The sequence below is a fragment of the Lonchura striata genome, chromosome 17 (assembly GCF_046129695.1).
Source record: "Lonchura striata isolate bLonStr1 chromosome 17, bLonStr1.mat, whole genome shotgun sequence".
In the NCBI taxonomy this organism is placed as follows: Eukaryota; Metazoa; Chordata; class Aves; order Passeriformes; family Estrildidae; genus Lonchura; species Lonchura striata.
This window is the reverse complement of record NC_134619.1, coordinates 6,044,747-6,065,047: the sequence shown is the minus strand read 5'-3', so window position 1 is coordinate 6,065,047 and position 20,301 is coordinate 6,044,747. Positions and strand designations below refer to the sequence as shown.

General features: G+C 44.1%; 1 protein-coding gene across 3 annotated transcripts in view; it reads left to right on the top strand.

The window, feature by feature from the left end:
• Nucleotides 1-20,301, top strand: part of NKAIN4 (sodium/potassium transporting ATPase interacting 4) — a 51,381-nt gene that overhangs the window by 28,506 nt on the left and 2,574 nt on the right. Inside the window, exons 4-7 of one of the 3 annotated variants that reach the window (XR_002465169.3) lie at nt 4,556-4,753; nt 13,045-13,105; nt 16,112-16,196; nt 20,012-20,084. Coding sequence is in view for 2 of the 3 variants with exons in the window: in XM_021527252.3 (XP_021382927.1) it covers nt 4,556-4,753; nt 13,045-13,105; nt 16,112-16,196 (344 nt within the window). In the remaining variant the exon portion in view is untranslated. The remainder of the gene's footprint in view (nt 1-4,555; nt 4,754-13,044; nt 13,106-16,111; nt 16,197-20,011; nt 20,085-20,301) is intronic. The other 2 variants (XM_021527252.3, XM_021527254.3) reach the window with 2 other exon arrangements.

Genomic DNA, 20,301 nt, shown 5'->3' with positions numbered 1-20,301 from the left:
ATCTGGCCATTTGGGTAGTGAATTGCTGGGAGTTGCTCTGCAGTTTGCAGGCTGTGTTTGCAATAATATGTTAAGCTTCTCACTGTCTACTCGAGCGTGAAATGCATCCCTCCTGCAACCCCTCAGTCTGAGTTAATTATTAAAATCCTGCTGTTAAGACATATGAGCATATGTCTGTCCAGCTGCCATGCTGACTGACTCTTCATCATGTACTTGCAAAATATTCAGAGAGGTTTGAGGAACTGGTGTCCTGTATTTCAATGTATTCCTTTGTCTTTTCCCTTTGGAATTATCCTTCTTGAATGGTGATTTTCTATTATTTTTTTTATCCTTCCTTTATATTCTCTCTTGTCTATGCACTGCTTTGATCTGAATCCAGAGCTGTGGTGGTCTAAAGCTCCTCTTGAAATGGAAGCAGCCCTTGTGAGACAAACAGGGTTATTTGTATTTCAGAGAATCTGGGTGGCATCTTGGGATGACTTTGTACCTGGTTAAAATACCAGGAGGATGGATAAATGCATGTGTATGTAAAACTGTCCCTCAACTCCTTCTAAATTTAGAACTTGGAAGCCTGAGATTTGGCTTTTAAATGCTGTGGCATTGTCAACAAACCCACTGAGAGACACTGGGAGTGTTTCTCTGTGTCTCAAGGTGGTGCAGGACTGAAAGATGAACATGATATTTCTTATTTTAATAACAAATGTTTCCATCTAAAAAGATTCAAAATGTTTCTGCTGTCAAGCTCTGGTGGCTCCCAAATGAGGTTCAGTTTGTTCCAGAGCTGTCCTAGTGTGGTTTTGCCTGATAATTAAGGAAATTTGGGGGAGGCAATTCAGAAGGCTGTTTAAAACAAGAAATAAAACCACCTCTGATAGTGTCCCTTAGAAAATAATTTCAGAGCAACTTTCAGGAAGCTATTTTAGCAAAAGAGCACAGCTGGCTCCGTGGGTGTTGGAGGTAGGTGTGAGTTTCCCATGGGTCACACTGGGGAAAAGAGGCTCAGGGAAATGTGGGTGCTGCAGGTTCAGTGCTCTTGTCTTCCCTCTCACCCTGGTGCTGATGGGTGGCAGCCAGGTGCTGCAGCAGCTCAGAGTGAGATGTGATGTTTTTTGGCTGGCCTTCAAAGTGCTCCGAGAAGGAGCTTGGGTGGCTGCTGGCTGGTGTTCCCCTCCAGGCTGGGGGTGAAAGAGGCACTGATAGCCCTGGCACACACGGATCCCTCTCCCTGCAGCAGGGCTGGCTCACTGCTGGGGCTGAGTAACATCTCCCAACCCACATTCCACTTCTGGGAGCATTTCAGTGTGTTTAGATTTCAAATGCATCACAGAAAGCTTTTGGGAAACAGCTGTTCCCTAAACCTTCTTAAAACTGTCTCTTTTCTCCCGATTTTTGTGTGCTGTTCTATTCATGGTCTCGCTTCTCTCCAACTGCATTCTCACACAAACGAAGCTGGCAAACCACAGGAGACATCCTGGAGTTGTTTTTGTGGTCTCCCAGCAAGCTCTGAGCAACAAAGGGATTTTCTTGAGTGCCCTTTTTATTGTGCCCCATCACACAGGTATCCCCCGAGGGCACCCAGCCAGGGACACAGGCAAAGGAACTGCTCTGCTTTGCATCTTGAGACCCTCTCGTGCTGCCCTTGCTCCAGACAGGGGCTGGTTCAGGAAGGTGGCTGTGAACACAGAGACATTCCCTGATCCCAGTGTGCAATCAGTATTCACTTTACATCTGTGAGATGGATGGCTCACGAGTCTGAGGCATTGTGGTGCTTTTAGAATCCAAATGTGCTCAGTTTTGCCAATCTGCTCTTCACTGATGTAGAAATTTTTAATTTTTTTCCCCTTCTTTATTTTTTTCTTTTGTTCAGAGCTGGAGTGTGATAGCTGGTTAGTGAGAGCTGGTTAGCACCTCTGTTCCTCCACCTGCCCACCTCCAGCCACACTTGTTCTGCTTTTTTAGGCTGAATTTACAAGCAAGTTCAGCTTCTTTTTCTTCTTTACTGCAAGTACAGCAAAGTTAAGCCAGAGCCAAATCTCCGAAGGCTGACAAAAGGGAGATTCTAGAAGGAAAGCAGCCTGTTTCTTCCTCTGCCAAACACACACTGATGCCTCTGTAAGGAGCAGAAAGGACACTGAGGGCTCTGTCTGCATCAGTGAGGCAGAAGGTTTGGGGAGGCACCATCTGTGAGCTGGGAGAGGGAAGCCCTGGGGACTGAGGTTGAGAGCAGATCCTGTGGTGCCCTGGGGAACAGCTTTGGTTCAGTGCTAATGGGGGGAGCCCCAGGCAAAGAAACAGGAATTCACTTGGGGGTTTTCTTGGTTGTTTCTGTTTGTTTGTGGGGGTTTGTTTTGTTTTTTGAGAAAGATGTTTTCTTCTTTTCCCAACCAAAGCAAGTGAGTGCCTTGTGGGAGAGAGGAGAGCCCAGCCTGGAGGCCTGGCTTTGGCTGGGGAAAATCCATCAGCCTCATAATACACAAACTTGGGGGAAGAAGACCAAGCTTTGCAGAAAAGCTGTGATTTGGTGACTTCCTGAGCTATGTGTGGGCCACTGAAGGGTGAAGCCTAGGAGAGGGCTGATCTCCCAACTCTTCATGGAGTTTTTTCCCCGTTGTCTTTGCTGCCCCGGTGCCACGCTCCATCTCTGTGCCCTCCATCTCCTGCACAGCACATGCCATCTGCTGTGGTGATTATGTCAGGAGCTTGGCAGCTGTCTTCTCACCTCATTGTCCCCATTTCTCAGCACGTGCTTCCTGCAGCAGATTGGAATAAGGGCTCTGCAGGCTGCTTTGGGGTGTCTGTGCTGGACAGAGGGTCCCCACACAAGGTGCAGGCAGGGCAGCTGGGCACTGTTCACTGGTGCTCTGGCTGGCATTCAGGTTCCTGCCCCTGTGACTCGAGTTTGGCCCTGGACATGCTTTTCAGTGTCTGTTTTCTATCTGCAGGACTGCCTGGCTTGGCTCCTGTGTTGGCTGTGGAGACAGGCCCTCTCTGGAGGGTAATTTGGAGCAGGGGCTTGGATAAGCTGCTCTGAATCTGTTTTTCCTTTTGACTCGACGGGGAGCTGACACAAAGGAGCTGCCATGTGAGGTTTTCCATGTTGGGAAGTGTGAATACCCCAAGCTCTGACTGCTGCTGTTCTGGGAGCCATGGCTTTTCTCCCAGGACTGTGTGGGACCCTGGCACGAGCAGTGTGAAATAGTTTATGGATAGGTGCTAAAACCTTTAGTAATGGGTGGGTGACGTGTGGATATCCAGCATTCATCCCTCTCTGTAGAGATACAGGTTCTCTGCCTTTAAATTTTTTAATCTATTCTTCAGAATAAAACTTCCAACCCCTTTCCTCGTTTTATGGTCAAAGGGAATTGTTGATTCTGCATCAAAGTGACCTGAGAGGCTTTCAGGGGCAGCCAGCACTTGGCACTCATCCATGAAGGGTTGCAGCTGTTCAGCCAGTCCTGAGTTTGTCTTTTACCTTTGCCATGTCCTGCAAGCTCAAAATCCCAAAGCTCTTCTGAGTATTCCTACAAATACTAAGCTTTTCTCAAGTGTGAGGAAAGTATGGTAGTTTTTAAATAAGTACTTGGCTGCACACCAAAGCCCTGCACTCCTTGTGTGGCATTTCACTCTGTAACCCCCTCAAGTGGTTTAAAGTATTTACCTAGGAAAGGCAAGGGAGCAAAACACAAACACTTTTGAGGTAAAGTTGATAAGAAATTGCAGGGGAGGAGTTTGGAAGAAGCTGCAGTCAGCACTGTGAGGTCACCTGGGCTTGGCTTGGCTGGGGCTGACAGGAGATGCAGAAGCACCAGATATGAAGAGTGTGGAGGGAGATCAGGTAAAATTGGTGCAAGATCTTGTCAGACCTGCTAAAAGCTAGGAACAGAGGAAGATCTGTTGGGTTTTGAAACTCTCTTTGGGGTTATGAAGTTCATATTTTCCAGGTGCTTGTGTTGATTCCCATGCTGGGAAGAGCCTGGCAGGACACTTAGTGCTGCCTTGTTTACCTTTTTCCTCTGGAGTTACAGGGTTCATCTCCCAAACCCAACACTTGAGAGTTCTTTTCTGGGTGAAAAAACCACTAGCAAAATGTTCTTGGGTCTGCAGCCTGCACCCAAATTGTGCTGCTAGAGGATGGTGGAATAGATTTGTTGCAGGGCTGCCTCAGGAGTGGTTCTCATCACAGCAGCCTGCCTGGGATGTATATTTACATTAGGTAATAGGAAGAAATTCTTCCCTGTGAGGCTGGGGAGGCCCTGGCACAGATTGTCCAGAGAAGCTGTAGCTGCTCCATGCCTGGAAGTGTTCAAGGCCAGGCTGGATGGGGCTTGGAGCAACCTGGGATAGTGGAAGGTTTTTTAAGGTCCCTTCCAAACCAAACCATTCCATGATTCTAGGAAGGTATATCAAGCCAATGTGCTTTGATCTGTGCTAGCATTTTTGGGGAGTGGGGATCTCAGAAACTAAGTTTTCCATTGATTTAACAGAAAACTCCATCTGACAGCATGCCTGCCACTCTCAGAGTAAACAGAGCTCTCTTGGCAACTCTTCCCTTTAGGACAGCGAGCTCCTGACATTCAACATCTCCCGGCACCAATCCTGGTGGAGTGAAAATGGCCCTGGCTGTGTAAGGAAGGAGGCTTCCATGTCTGGCATCAAGGGGCTGGATAACCATTCCTACATCTCTGTCATCGGCTGTGCCCTGGAGTACCGCTACATCGAGGTCATGCACAGCTCCTTCCAGATCCTCATCGCGGTGAGTGCCTCCTGAGGGAGCAGCTCCTCACGAGATGCTGCTTTGGTTTTGTTCTTTTCCAGACACACAGGCTGGCCTGTGTTTTCCACCACTTTTTGTATTGCCTGATTGCAAAAGCCTCTCTAAATGCCTTTTGTTGGATTGTTCTCCTGCTCTCTCTTACGGAAATACTGCTTGAAACAGTTGGAAATGGGTATCAGCAGCCTGATGCCTGAAGTATCGGTGCAACCATGCAGCAACAAAGGGTTCTGAATCCCTGTTGGGGTGTGGGAATTCACATTTTGACAAGGACAGAGACCCGTCTGGAGGAGGGTCAAAAGGAAAGGTTTTGACAGGACAAGAGGAAATGGCATCATATTACACTGGGGAGGTTTAGTTTGGATACTGGGGACAATTTCAGCACAGAAAGGGTTGTAAAGTACTGGAACCAGCTGCTCAGGGAAGTGGTGGAGCCACCATACCTGGAAGTGTTCAAAAAATGTGTGGATATAGAACTTGAGGACATGGTTTAATGATGAACGTGGTGGTGATGCTGGATTGATGATTGACTTGGTCTTAAAAGGTTTCTTCCAACCTTAATTCCATATTTCTATGCAGAATTGCTTTTATTCCCCATGGCTCAGTGATGGGTGGTGGAGCACATACCTACACCTTTGTTGTGAACAATCTCCAGAAAATGAAATCACCTTTTAGGAGGCAGTAAGCAGCATGTTTTCCTTCTGCTGATATCCAAGATATATTCCCTAAATGTTTTCATCCACTCTTTCCTCATCACAGTCTTCCTCAGGCTTTTTAAAGTAATCTGCAAAAAATGCACCGTCCTTAACGTTTGCTGTTAGTTGTTTCTCACTTTTCTGTGAAATTAACTGAAACAAAATATCCACTGTGCCACTCACTTAGGTGCTGCTCCTGCATTTTGTAGACCACGGCTTTAACCTGCTTTGTGTTGTTGCTTTGGGGTTAATGGCTTTAGTTACAAACGTGTACTGGGAAGCCATTCGCATTTTGGCTTTCAGTTTTGGCTTAAAAAAGAAAGGCGACTCACTCTGTTTAAATGCTGAAGGATAGCAGAGATTTTTCAAGTTTCTGGAGTGCCAAGTACTTCTCTGCACGTTTTTGGTACAGCTTTCCACTGTCCTGATCCTGCATTTCCTATTAGCTGGGCTGGTCTGTGTGACCCAGTGAACTGCAGGGAGGGAGGAGGGCTCAGGCCCCTTTCTTGCCATGTCACAGAGAAGAGGCAGAGGCAGAAGCTCTTGTTTCCTGACTTGGATGAGCCCCCTGGAACGTGTGCTGGCTGCTGATATTCCCTCAGTTCTCCTTCAGGCCAAATGATCTGCATGAACCTGTCTGAGAGCTGCTGCCATGCCTGTGTGTGAAAAGGCAAACCTGTGTGTCCAGGAGAATACAGCCTGCTGTCTTTCAGAGAGGGCTTTTAGGTGGAACAGGATTGGTGAAACAAGGGCAGACTTTGCAGTCATAACATCCCCTTTTAAAGCAGAGAGATTTCTCACTCTTAGCATTGTTCCTGAACTCCTGAGCTGGTACAGCCCCTGTGCCCTGGGCCAAAGGTTGAGCCAACAAATGGTACTGAGTTTTTTTGGAGTAGATCTTGTTTTTTTGGCAGCTCACTGACTTAGGCACGTGGCCCTGGGCTAAGTGATCACTCTGATATATAGAACTCTGTCTCTGGCAGTGGCTTTTCCTTTGCTTCTTCCCAAAGGCACATGACAATATTCTCTGTGCATCTGCAAAACATCACTAAGGGCCAGATGGGGAGACAGGAGGGAAATATAAGACAAAATAGGATTTAGGGAAATACTTTCTGTCTCTCTCTTTCTCCCTGAGATTTAAGGTGCAATAAATTTTTGAGTCCTAAACCCTGGAAATGGGGTTAAAATACTCGTAGGCAAGAAACCCATATGGGCTGAGCTATGCAGTGAACTAAATTTCTACTTGTCCTGTAATAAAAGGAGAGTATTGAAGCCCGAGGTCTGTAACTGCTGCTGGTTCTGAAATGCTCATGTAATTTTGTCATGTAGTGGAAGGAATGGAGCTTTTCCCCTCTTCTTTGAGGTCAGGCAAAAAGCAAGTCTTTCTCCCTCAGACCTTGCCTGAAAGCAGTCAGCCAATTCTCTCCCTTTTTTATTCTCTGAGGGTCAAACTCTTTGATCCCTGCCAGTATCTTTTTCTGTTCTCTTTATCTCACTTTGAGGCAGGTTTTATTACGGGCAGCTGTCCCCAGAGTGCTGGCAGGTACAGTGCTGCAGACAGGCAGGGACACAGATCAATAGCACAAAAACACAAGCAGCAATGTGAAGGCTCAGGGGATGCAGCAAGAGACATGACCTCCTTCCCTCCTTGTCTGAGACCAGAATAGGCAGTTCCCTTTTAGGAAAGGCAACAGACAGGCAAAATTTTGCTTTCAGTAGTTTGGTTTTGCTTTGTCTAATGTTTTTGAGAAGTTGTGGGGTGGGGTGGGGGGTGTGTTCTGCTTGGTTTGGTTTTCACCCCAGATACAGCACTGTGAAATCCACACTGTTGGAATATGCAGTGCCCAACTGTGAACACTTGATTTTTTTTTTTTTTTTCTGGAAGTTCCAAGTCCTTGAGACTACTGAGAGACTGTACTGCAGTGCTGTGTACCTGGGACAAGACTGAATTCAGTCTTACATGCCAATGGAGAGGGAAAAGCAAACCTGGACCCATCTGGTGAGCACAGTGTTGGCTGTCAGCTTGACTCCTGCTGATTATATCATCCTGCTCCTGGGCATACATTTGAGGATACATAAGGTCTCAGTCTGCTTTTGCTCAGAGCTTGTCTGCACTCCTTGAAGGCAAAAGCAATTCCTTTAATCTGGAATGCAGTCAAACTTGGGCGTATTAGTCACCACACATGATACAAGTTGCTGTAGGGCCCAGTATGAAAATCTTTCTCAATGCTTTAGCACAAAACATGGAAGTTAAAGGAGGTAAAAGCTCATTGGGGCAACATTTAAAAGTCTGTCCTGGCATAGATATGAACTGTAAAGATAATGCTACCAACCCAGGTAGGAAATGCAGCAGCAACTTTGTCAAGATAAGAATCTGCTTTGCTTTTCCTTAGCAAGGATTCATCTTGCATGTCCCCAGCTCGCCAGCCAGCAGGGAGAGGAGTGATTCCCAGTTCTGAAATACCTGGCATAGCTGTGGGCTCTCCATATGGTACTTCTGGGAGTGGGGAGGCTTGGGCTTTTCCTGAGGCTTCACTGAATGGGGTAGAAATTGGAAATGTCTTCCCAGGCGCCAGAACTCGCTGCCTGCCTGTCTGTTGTTTTCACTCAGACTGACAGGTTGGAAGGTTCCCAGGGAGGCAGCAAGGCAAGCCTTGACAGCAGATGTTATGTGAGAACCAGCGTGCAAGAGATGCCTTGCTCTTGGCAGAAGGTAGATTTTCAGTGGTTGTAATTGCATCCAAAGAGTAAAGAGGTCAAGGAATTAAAGGATTTTGATTGCTTTTCTTTGGCTGTCTGGTCACAATAGCTCTTTCACAAGCTGGATTTTTGCTTTCTCATAGAGGACTTCCCTTCATTTCCCCCTCTTCCACTGATGTCAGTGTGCACCTTTCATTAGCTCTGATTAGAAGTGAAACCTAGAATGCATCTGCCTAGAATGCATCTGAAAGAAGAGTCTTTCTGTGGTGGAAAAAGCAGTGGCAAGTTTGTCTATTGAGAGAAGAGTTTCACTGGGACAGGGGTAGACTAAAGCCAAGATCTTACACAAGTAAGTGTAACACCTCCTAAAATTTGCCTTCCCATCCTTTGTGCATTTTGCACACTTGCAGCCAGCTGGTCCCTTTCTCCAGGTTTTTCTCTGATTTACTCTTTCTGGCTCCAGCGCCTTCATTCAATGCTGCTGTTTGATGAACAGTTTTCAACTCTCTATTAAAAAGTTCACTTCAGAGGACTGAGGGGCAGGGGGATGCTCAGACATATGTTCCCCCCATTCCCTTGGGGCACACTTGTCTCCTCCTGTCCTTCCCACTCTGTTTGCCTGCGGAGTGCTTGGGGCACCCCAGCTCCATCCTCTCCTGTGGGGCAGCGTGTGCGTTCCCAGGCTGACAGAACACACCTGCCCTCAACATGTGTTCCTAATAAAAAGCTTAACCAGATCCTTCTGCAGCTTGGAGAAGCTGGTACTGCACATGCAGAACAAGCAGAGAAACAGCAGCAGGGGCTAAAGCCCTAGAACATTCTTTGGGGAATTAGAGCAGTGGCTTAGTGTCATTTTACATCGCTGACGTTTTCCCTCCTCTTCCACCTCCCCGATGTAATTTGCAAAGATCCAGGAATTATTGGTATTTCCCTGGGATACAGAGCTTGAACTCCTCCTTTGTATTGAAATCAGCAGCCAGGATAGCACTTAGAGCAAGGGTGAAATTATTCCAAATTGTTGGCTTCTGTGAAGTTTCCTGTTGTGTGTTAATTGCTGATAAACTGGGTGATGTTTGGGGGTTTGACACATCTTTATCAAACATGCAGTCAGAAGAGAATTTCAGGTGTTTCTTGGGGACTGCTCATTCCACACTCCAGCAGATTATTCCAGGGGAAAGACTGGATAATCAGAGCAGCATTTCTCCTCCTTAGCTGTATTTCATTCATATTTATTCTGAAGGTGAGACACAGGGATTCTTGTGAATTCAGTTAATCCTTGAGATTATTTAATTTGAGGTTATTTAATTATAGATGAATCCTTTAGAGTATTTAATTACAGTTTAGGTCAGCATATAAAAAAACAGAATTCATATTTATGTTGTACATCTCTTCCCCCCTTGCCACTGAGACTTTCCTGTTCTGGCCAGATCACAAGACAAAGCTTCTTTGAATAAGAAGTTCCACTCAATAAACAAGTTTATTTTTATTGCTGAAATGCATCTAAAGAAGGAAAGGATTATAAAGTTAATAAAAAGTAAATTTTAAACACTAAGCAGATGATTTTGAAACAAAGCCAGGAGATGGAAGGAATCAAAAAAGAAAACCCTCCACTGCAGTGAAGCTGGGATTAGAGATTTAGGGAAGTTCACTTAATTCACTAGCTTTTCATTGGTTGGTTTGTTTTTCTGAATGCAAAAAAAGTCACCTTAGTCATAAAGTGAAAAATGTATGGGGTGAGCAGAATGATGGTTGAGGGTTATGGAGCATTAATTTCTGTGCAAAGCAAACTTCCCAAGTCAATCACATTGCTTGGTGCTTCTGAACCGTGAAAAATGTCCCGAGCTTTATCAGGTTTGCTGTGACAGTACAGCTGATAATCGTTCCTGACTCTGCTCATAAACTGGGCAGGTAAATCATTTTCATTGGTAATTCTATCCAGGGTCTCCTGACACAGGTACCACATAAGATTTGTGTCAGCGTGTTATAGAGTATAATAACAGCGAGTGGATTTAGGGCTGGCACTTTGCATGGCTCTTCACCCAAAGTTCCTACTCTGAAAGGTGTGATGGGAAATCTGGGGAGGGAGAAAACAGTCCTGGAGTTCCCTTGGAATCAGGGTGTGTATTCAGGGTGTATCAGTTTCTCAAGGTTGGGATTGAAGGCACTTGAGACTGTGTTTCATGTTTGGACTCAGGTGTTTATTATTTCTTACCTGTGTTACAGTCTCACTACTGTGAGTTCGGCAGCTTTTTCATTAGCAAGGCACAGAATGGCTAACTGACTCTTGTTACAAGGTCTTTTTAAGACTAAACTATCCAATTAAGAAATGACACCTAGATTATTTTCCCTTTTAACCCAATAACTGATCCCTTGAAGTCTACAATGCAGACCTTTCTGTCCAATCACAAAACATCACCCTATGAAAAAGAAGGAAGAAGCTAAAGAAGAACAACCTGCCTCCCCCCTAAAACCACCATCTTGCTTCATATTTATTTCTATATTCTAAAACCCCAAACTCTTAAGTTTTCCACCCTGTGATATTACATACTTCTAACCAACTACACACCCATAATCCCAGTGCTATTAATCAACTTTAAAAGCATGTTCCACGACCGCAGGTCAAATGCAGTGTTCTCCTGTGGATCTGTGCCTTTTAGCTTTTAAAATTCTCAGCATCCAGGATTCCAACAAGGGTGCATCTTTCCTGCCTGGATATTTGTGTAAATTGTGTTATTTGACCTGATGTAAGAGGCTGGATCTTGTAACTGTAAAAATGCCAGAGCAAGCACAGAGGATGTGTGTGAGCACACTCCCACTTTGTTACTTGGGTTCCAGTGCCTTTATGCTGGAGATCAGGGTGTGCAGAAGGCTGGTTGCACCTCTCCTGGAGTGCTGGGATGTGCAGGACGCACTGCTGTTTTTCCAAGAGCATCTCTTCAGATCCTGCATCCCCGGGGCTTCAGCACCACGGCCAGAGCCCGGACCCGGAGCCCTGCGATCCCTGGGCCCGGCAAAGCTGCCCCAGGCCATCGAGCTCCCCCAGCACTGCCAGCCCCACCACTGAACCTGGCCCCAGGTGCCACATCTACTTGTCTTTTAAATGCCTCCAGGGATGGTGACTCCACCACTGCCCTGGGCAGCCTCTGCCAGGGCTGGATAACTCTTTTAATGATGAAATATTCCCCAATATCCAATCCAAACCTCCCCTGGCACAACTTGAGGCCATTTCCTATTTTCTGCTTGTTTCTTGGGAGAAGAAAACCTTTACCTGGCTACAACCTCTTTCTAGGGAGTCACAGGGAGCATTAAAGTCCTTCCTCAGCCTCTTCTCCTGAGCCCTCTCAGCCATTCCTCATCAAATTTGTGTCCCAGAGCCCTGCCCAGCTTCGTTGCCCTGACCTGCCCAAAAACTGCCACAAACTTCAGGGAAAAAAAAAAACAATTTCCAGGGTTTATGGTACTACAGTACGAGCCATAGGAGAGAGGAAAAATCTATGATATTCTGTTTGGTTTTGATTTGTCTGCCTTAAACAGTGATAGCTCCATTCTGACACAATTCTAAAAGGCAGCAGCTACAATGAGATTGGCCATTGCATGTGGCCAGAGGATTTATGTTTCCCTGTAGCACACAGGAGCTTATCCTGAAGCAGCCTTGGTTTCAGAAATGCCCAGCAGAGGAATGAGGGAGTCCCCAGAGCTGCCCTTCCTCCACTGAGTTTCTGGGATGTGCTCCCATAAGGCTCACCCAAGAGGAAAGGAGTAAGCTGTCTTCTCTTTCAGATGACTGTAGAAAAATCTTCAAAGGAAAAACAGGGTTTAGTGATGCTACAAAAACATTCAATTTCCTCCCAACAAGGCATGTTTTGTCAGGGAGAGCTGGAGGAACCACAAATACTGTAAAACTCCCCAGCAGAAATCTCATTATCTTGCCTTTTGTTTTCGGGTGTGATGTATTTTTCTGTCATATTAGAAATGAATGGACTCTACTTTTCAAGCCCTCCCATGCATCATTCTGTCTCCACTTGGAGTGAGTCACTGTGTGTTACAGGCTGACTCTTGTTCCCAGGAATTGAGTTCACAGTGGAAAACAATTATGCCTCACAATAACTTTACTAATGCAGTTACTGTCAACCAAGATCTCGCTAAGTGGGGTGTTATGTAAAGATGTGAAATGAAGGATGGAGAGGATATTTGATTAACAGGAAGAAGGCAAAGCAAAATAAGACCCTGCTGCATCTGGAATGCTTAACTCCCATAGTAGCAGGAGTTTGTTTCTGTGTTTAGACTGAGGAACACCTTGATAGTGAGCCTGATAGTGAGCTGTTGTAAAGCAGCTCTGATACTTTAGAGTTTCTAGAAACTACCAAGTTACTAAAGATTTTGGTGTCTGAACATGTCTGCCAGTACAGCACCATCCTTATGGTTAACTAATTTTCTATTTCATCTGCATAAAAACTACTCACCTCTAATTGGTAATTTACCCCATATGACAGGAATGCTGAGCTGACGAGTTCTCATTCAAGCTCTATTGTTGTCTGTCCCACAAGGCCCTCTCCTGTCTCCCCATCACTTCTTACAGAGACTTAACTTAGCACAGGAGCTTCAGTTTCAACAAAGCCAACCCATGTTCTTGCCAATAATTTAAGCAACTGAAGGTGAGGATGGGTCTGACAAGTTTTCCTTCTGAAGCTTTGGGTGTGCTCCATCAGTGCCTTCCCTGACACCCACACCTGCCTCCAGCAAATATGGCTTGGCTCCACAGTTACAGAAATGCTGCCAAGCTGAGTGTAAAGAGTGCCTGTTGAAGTTGTGCCCAGTGGGTTCTGACCAGGCTCACACTGGCTGATGCTAAAATAATTTATTCTCTCTCTTTTCCAGCTGGTGGGCTTTGTGTACGCCTGTTACGTGGTTAGTGTTTTTACAGAAGAAGAAGACAGCTGTAAGTATTTATCAACAGATCCCTTGGCAAAGGTTTTAGTAAATTTTATTTTTCAGATGTTTGTCTGTCAGGACTGAGCTGCCATCAGACTTCTTTCCATCTCTGCCTCTGTGTGTTTTGGCACTAACTACCCCTCAAGGATCAGCTACTTTTACCGTGAGGGTTTTTCCCCCTGTGTCACTCTGTGTTAGATGCTGTAATTCTTCTACACTTAGAGCACAAAAAGAGCTTGGTTTTGGCTTTTCAGCTGGACTAAGCCTTGGAGAAAATGGGTAGCTGCTTCTGTTCTCAAGCTCCTATAGCCTGAGAATAATGGCTCTGAAATATTACTGCTGTGATTAAAAGTACCTACAGCAAAGCTTTCAGCCCAGGGCTCGAGTGGGAGACCTGCAGAGTCTCATGTGCCACGAGCTGAGGGTGAAGCAGACCATGAGAGTTCTTGCCAAGAACCAATCTGACCACTAATTTAAGAGCAGAGGAAGTGCTGTGTTTGAATTAGGAGGGGGAAGGAGCCAGCTCGCTCATGTTGGGTACACAAATCTCTTCAGTGACAGCCAGTCACTGTGACAGGTGTCAGGGTCTGTGGGACCTGTGCAGGTATCCAGCTGCTCCTGGATTGCTTTGTCCCTCTAAAATGCTCTTTGAGACCAATATTTTTACAAACAGAAAAATGGATGCATAAAGTAAATGCAAAGTTAGATCTGCTTGGCAAAGTGTTGGGTCTAAGCCAGTTTACTCCAGCAAAGAATCTCATCCAAAAGATTTATATCCAAGTATCAATTCTTTTAAGGCATTGGTTAGGTTTGTGCAAGTAGCTTTGTTGTTTTAAAGAGCAGCTGGCATGGAGGAGAGCTGGAAAACAACAGCTTTGAACTGAATATTTGAAAGTATGTGAAGAATGTGTTTTCATAGGAGTGAGAGGAGATGCATTACTTATCTGCCTTGTCCTTATGTTTTTTTCTTTCTTCCTTCCTGGCTGAACTCATTCTCCTGGCTTTATTGATCATTTCTTTAGAGCTTGGCAGTGCACTTAGAGAAGGTGCTACATTATAGTAATACTTTTTAAATTAGGCTATAGCTCTTCTATTAGCTAAATAGCTCCAGTTCTGAGCCCCTGCTGAATATTGTAAAGCAATAACTTGACAGAACTAATTTTTATAGTAGGGATCTGTTAGGAGAGGCAACAGCATGGAAGGAAGCTTTATCTAGGAAACACAGAGCTGGTAATTTCAGGATATGTATTTTTCTTCCCACTAACAAATTCACTTTCCCTCCCAGTTTCCCAGCTTGGAGTTAAAATGCCAGCTTGAATAATTAACAATGACAAACCATCAATATTTCACACTCACAGGAGTAGATCCTTCCAGTGACCTGAATAAATTTGAGCTGCGTTTTAATTTTCTCTTCCATTTGTGGTTTCCTTTAAATGTTGCTTTGATATGCAGCATGAAGTAATTATAAGTGCAGAGGCACATTAATCAGAAGCTCATGTTAACGTGATTTTCATGAGAAAACACAGCAGTAGGGACCTACTAATGCTGAATTGTGGGCAAGAATATTTTAGATGTGCTAATGCAATGTAGTGAATCACAAGGAACCACACTTCAGATTTTTTTTATAAGTGTCTTGGATTTTGATTGCCCTCATTCTTGTGTGTTCAGATGATAAGACTTGTTTGTTCAAGGTACTTGAGAGTGACTGAAAATTGCAATTCTTTAAAGTTTCCCAATTTAGGCGTTCTACAACTGAGGTAATAAAGTTAATATCTTGGTTTTGTTTAAAATGGCAGCCTGTTTTGATTTTAGAATACTCAAACACTTTCAAAAGTGCCTGAGAAAAGGTAAAGTTTCATTGAAACTGTTTAGGAATTATCTCCACAATTAAGTTAGAACCTCTGCAGATTTCACTCATTACCTCCAGTTGTCCCAAAATCACAGTATCAGCCTGAAGCTCTCCATCAAGATGGAATTTTTCAGAATCTGTTGTCCTTAGGTTTCTAAATATATTTTAAGAAGTTTGGGTATTTTCACATCCTGTATATTAGTAAATATTTCTTCTATTATTTGATCAGCAAAAAACCCTCAAATATCTTCAGCTTAAATTTAAAATAATAGTGCCACCTTCAGGAAAGAAAAGTTAACAGGCACTTAAATAGTTAATAAAACTCACCAGTTATTTTTAAATGGCACTTGGACAGGATGGTTTTCACACTTCCATACAAAATGTACTAACTTGGCATCAAAAAATGATCCAAACTGGGTCAGTTTTAAAGGGTTTTACAAGGCCTGCGAGGTCAGTGACAAATCACAGCACCTCACACCCTCCTGCCCTGGCCAGCTCTGTGCTGCAGCCTTGGCCTGAAATCCAGGGAACTGAGACAGCCTTGGAAAATTCTTCCCTGGTTTCTAAGGGAATTGTCACTCAGAGCTCTCCCCGCTGAGCTATGCTGCCCTTCCGTGAGCCCTGGAGAAGGGAAGCATTGTTCCTGGCTGTGCACAATTCAAAGAAATCCACTTGGCAGAGGGGATGCAAAAAATACCAGAGCTGGAGATAATGAGCTGGTTGCAGTTTTCCAAAGCTGCTCTGTTGTCTTGCAGGAAAGACAAGTGGGGCAAGAAAGTTCCCACTTTGCTGTGTAACCTTCACAGGGAGGGCTGTGCTGCCAGCCTGTCCCTGGCACTCGCTCCAGAGCTGTTCTCCAGCTTCCTCCCCTCAGCTCTGCCTTTGTCTGCTCCTCTCACGTGCAGTCACAGCGTGGTGGCAATACCCAAGGCTTTTCTAGGGTCTTTGTTAGCTCTGCTTTAAGTTTTGTGTTTGCTCAAATCTCCTCTTTGGCATGCTTGCACATCCCAGGAGCTTCCAGAAATCCATACCTGAAAAAATCACTTTTCTGTTCTGTCACTAATTTTTGTGTTTATGCCATGACATTCATCAAGCCTTCCTTTCATTTCCCTTCAACTTTCTGGCCATGTTTGTTTGTTTATTTGAGTTTTAATTTTTTTTCAGTTGATTTCATTGGTGGATTTGATCCATTTCCTCTCTACCATGTCAATGAAAAACCCACCAACCTTTTGTTCAAGCAGACATACCTGTAAGTATCATCTGTGCTAAGACACTCCACGTGCTCCTTGGTTTCATGGCTCAAGGGTACCACAGGTTTGGGCTTTTTCATCCTTGTAGGTTAATTTCTCCAACAGGGTTTTCAGGCATGGAAGGAATGAACAAATGGGCACCAGAAGGTGTAAAGCTGCCCTTTCTCAGCTCCAAAATAATTTTAAATTCTGTTGCCTCGAAGAACAGAACCTTCCACGTGTGGGGCAGCCCAAGAGTTCAGCTGAGAGCAGAAAGGGGAGTTGTCCATAGCACCTTCTCTCATACCAATAATGAAGGGCCGCTGTTGAATTCCCATTTCTGCTCCCTGAGGCACAAGATCACAATTTCACTCTGTCCACTTAAAAGCTGGTTCTTAATGAGATCCTCAAACACAAAGACCAGTTCTGTCTGTTTAAAGCAGCAACGAGATCTGATTTTATATTCTTTAAATGGATATGCAAGAGGCAGTTCAACACATGGAAGTTGTATACAGCAGCTGCTGAGCAAGGCTGTTTTTCAGGAACAATATTACCAGAATCCTGCCAAAAAGAAGAATATGAGTGTGGTGGAAAATAGTGGGGCTGAGAAAGAAAAACTTCCTTGAGGTAGAGTGGTAGATGTGCCCCTCTAGTTTCATAAGGACTTGCTGCCCACTTTGTCACTTCAGCGCAAGTAATTTCTGCAAAGCCATTGAATTCCCTGTAACTTTGGGGGTTCTCTAGTGTTATTACAAGGGATGCTACAGGAGATTAAATATTGATTTCTCTCTCATTTTGTCACAGTGGGGTGGAATTTTTCATAGTCTGCAGAAGCTTTGCAGCTTTAAGCAGCTCCCTGATTTACTAGCTGGATGCAGCAGCATGCTGAAAAAGCATCACATTTTTACAGTATAGGGTTTGGGCTGCTTTTTTTAAATTGGTCATTTTTAAAATGACCAATTCTGCTTTCTGTGGAAGAAGCTGTCACTTCTAAATGAAGATTCCCATATGGGGAGATCGTAATATAAAGAGAAGTTAGCAATGTAAAACTTTCTTCCAGGGCCTCAGTAAGAGGGGAAGCTGCTGCTTAAGTCCACAGAGAATTTTGTTGTTCTTCCCTCCCATTCTTTAGCCCATCACTTCTCTGTTGATATTTTCTGCCAGCACAAAATAATATTTCTTTGAGGCTAACAGAAGGCGAAAACAGCTGCTGAGCTGGAGATAATGCGACGCTGTATAAATTTCAGCAGCCACCAAATAGCAATTTTTGTTTATTTATTTCATCCTATTGCCTCTCTTCCATGTGTGTGAATGGGAGTGAGGGAAGGAAGGGATAATTCATTCCCAGGTTATGGTGCCATGGAGTGTTGCAGGCTGGGGCACTGACTGCCAGATACCCTTGTCCAGCTGCAAAAATCATTTACTGATGACTTGAAGGCAGGTATTTTTATATATATATATATATATATATATATATATATATATATATCCTCTTCAAAAAGATGCAAAACAACAAATACATCCAACCTATTTGAAATTTAAGTTTAAGAAGAGCTAAGGACCATGGGGTTTCTGGTTTGAACTCCTTTTTGTTGACGGAAATGCTGAATGAAACCAAATTTATTCAACAACTGATCACTTGGAGCTGACTGCAAGCAGGAACCTTCATTTTAGGATGGCATCAACCCCTTGGCTGCAGTCAGATGCATTTTCTGGGCTACCACACTTACTCTAATAGGATCACTTTCCTTCATTCCCTAATGGAATGTTCCTATTGATTCCCATTTTACCTATCCTTTTGTGATGATACCACATTCTTTCCTCCCACTGTGCCCTTTCCTGCATTTTTTTCAAATCTCTCTTTTTCATATCTCTGAATTTATGAGTTTTTAGAGATCTGAGTATGAGTTTTCAGAGATCTGCGACCCCACAGAACAATGACATGAGCTGCTGAATTCAGCATTCAAACTGTGCACCCCAGTTCTGGCCTTCAGCTTCCAGCCACAGCACTGAAAGAAGTTCTGAAATACCTTTGCCTCCTGCCAGGAGGAAAACACACCTCCCCAAACTGTTTCTGATAATAGGTACTTCCACACCATAATCCAGTTATGTCCAAGTTTTATCATAATGATCTCCCTGACCTCAGCTTTCAGCCTCCAATCAGTGGAAAACCTCAGAAATTTTTCAAGTCAGGTGTTACTTTTCTCTTTAAAAAAAAGACACCGACAACAATCAACCATCATTTTGTGCTGTTGTTTACAAAGACAAGATTTAAGAGTGCTCATCTCAGTTCACACCTTGGACACTCACACAGCAACAATGGTATTCTAAAAATAAAGTCATTATTTCTGTTTCAAGTTCCACAACTGCTTTTGTTCCACATTTCATTGACTCTGGGGAACTTTGGTTGTGATAGTTACTGTTTGAAGTCACAACCTTAAGTAAAAGAGGCTCAAACTATAATGAAAAAAATTGTTCTGGTGGTTTTACTGCACAAAAGAATTGCCCTTAACTCAGTGCTGATTGCCAATCAAGGCACCACACTAATTATTTAATAATAATAATATATTATCACTCTTGATAGAAGACATTTTAAAGTCTTCAGTGCCTGAGCTTCTGTGTCAAAATACTTATCCAAAGGATAGTAAATCACTTCTGGAAAGACAAAGTTGCTCACCTGAGGTTAAAAGAGAGTATTTCTGGTGAGTTTTTAGGAAGAAAGGGTTGAATTCTTCCCTCAACTGAAGCACAAGTTCAGGCTGTGCCTGCTGTCTCCCCTTGTGCTGCACAGCCCTGGGTTGCTTTTCTTCTTGTTTGTTCATTTGTAGTAACAGAATTCTTATCACTTGAGGCAAAAAAGCATTTTTGCACCAATAACTGGAAGTGCTGGCCAAGCCAGCTTTGACATTTCTCACTCAAGCTGTTCTCTCCAAGCCCCTGCACTACCTGCCAAGTACCCAGAGCATCCTGAGCATTTGTCAGCATCCCCTGCCTGCTGAATCCTTTCAGTTTCCTGACATCACTCTCCAAATTTGTTTTGGAAGGCAGCACTGTGCAGTCTCGATTATAAAGCAGAATAGCCTCAAAGCATGATTTTCTACACAGGGTAGTGCTAAATCAAGAACCTGCTGGATGATAGGAGGTGATCTCTGTTTATTTAAAAGGTACAGGGACAAGCACTAGATCTTCCTGCCTTTTAAGATTGTGTTTGTAAGGCTGAGCAGGGATCTGCACCTCACAAGTTGAGTTCACCCCTAAAGCTGATCTGGCACCTCAAGTACTGCATCACTTTAGGGGCTTCAGAGCTTTAATTAGAGTTGTGTAGCCAGATTTTATGGACTTTCCTCAGATCTACCAATGGAAAGGGCCCTGTGTTAACACAGGGTGTGACTTTTACCAGATGGAGACCTCAGTATTGACAGGGCAGCAACAGGAGGCATTGGTTAATTGAGGGATCTGAGGCTCCTGTTGGCAACTGCTCACCTTAATGGTCCCTGATGGGCCACAGTCTGCTGGCCACAGGCACGAAGCTGCTGTGAGCATTAAAGGATTTGTCCCCATACAACCATCATCCCCTACTGGCTTAAAGTGGGTTCTTCAATACATCAATATGTACAAGCACACAAGTAACATTAAGTCAAAAAGTCAGAGTCCAAGACTGAAACATGGGAATAAGAAGGAGGGGAAGGAAAACTCCTTTAGAATTTCTATTCCAGCTATCTTCTCCAAACTTTGATAAGCAGAATAATTTACAAAGGAAACTTAAACAGGAAAAAAATCCCACTTTGTTCTGAGGAGAGAAAAAAACACAAAACACTTCTGCTTCTCTTTCTAGGTAGACTTTTCCCCAAACAAACAACATGAATTTGCAAACTCTTTTGATCATCCTGAAGCTGCATGTGTAAGAGGTGATGTTCCAGCCAAAAGCATTCACTCACCTTTACTGCTGGCTCCAAAAGTAGATCTGCTTATCCTGCTGCACCTACACAAAAAGCACTTGACTGCAATTTCAAGCAGCTCCTTTATCCTAGAGATGACCCTTAGCTTTTTAAGTTTCTAACCAAAGTTTATGCAGCTCCAAACGCTGAGGATCCATAGATCTAACACTTGAGCCTAACTGCAGCA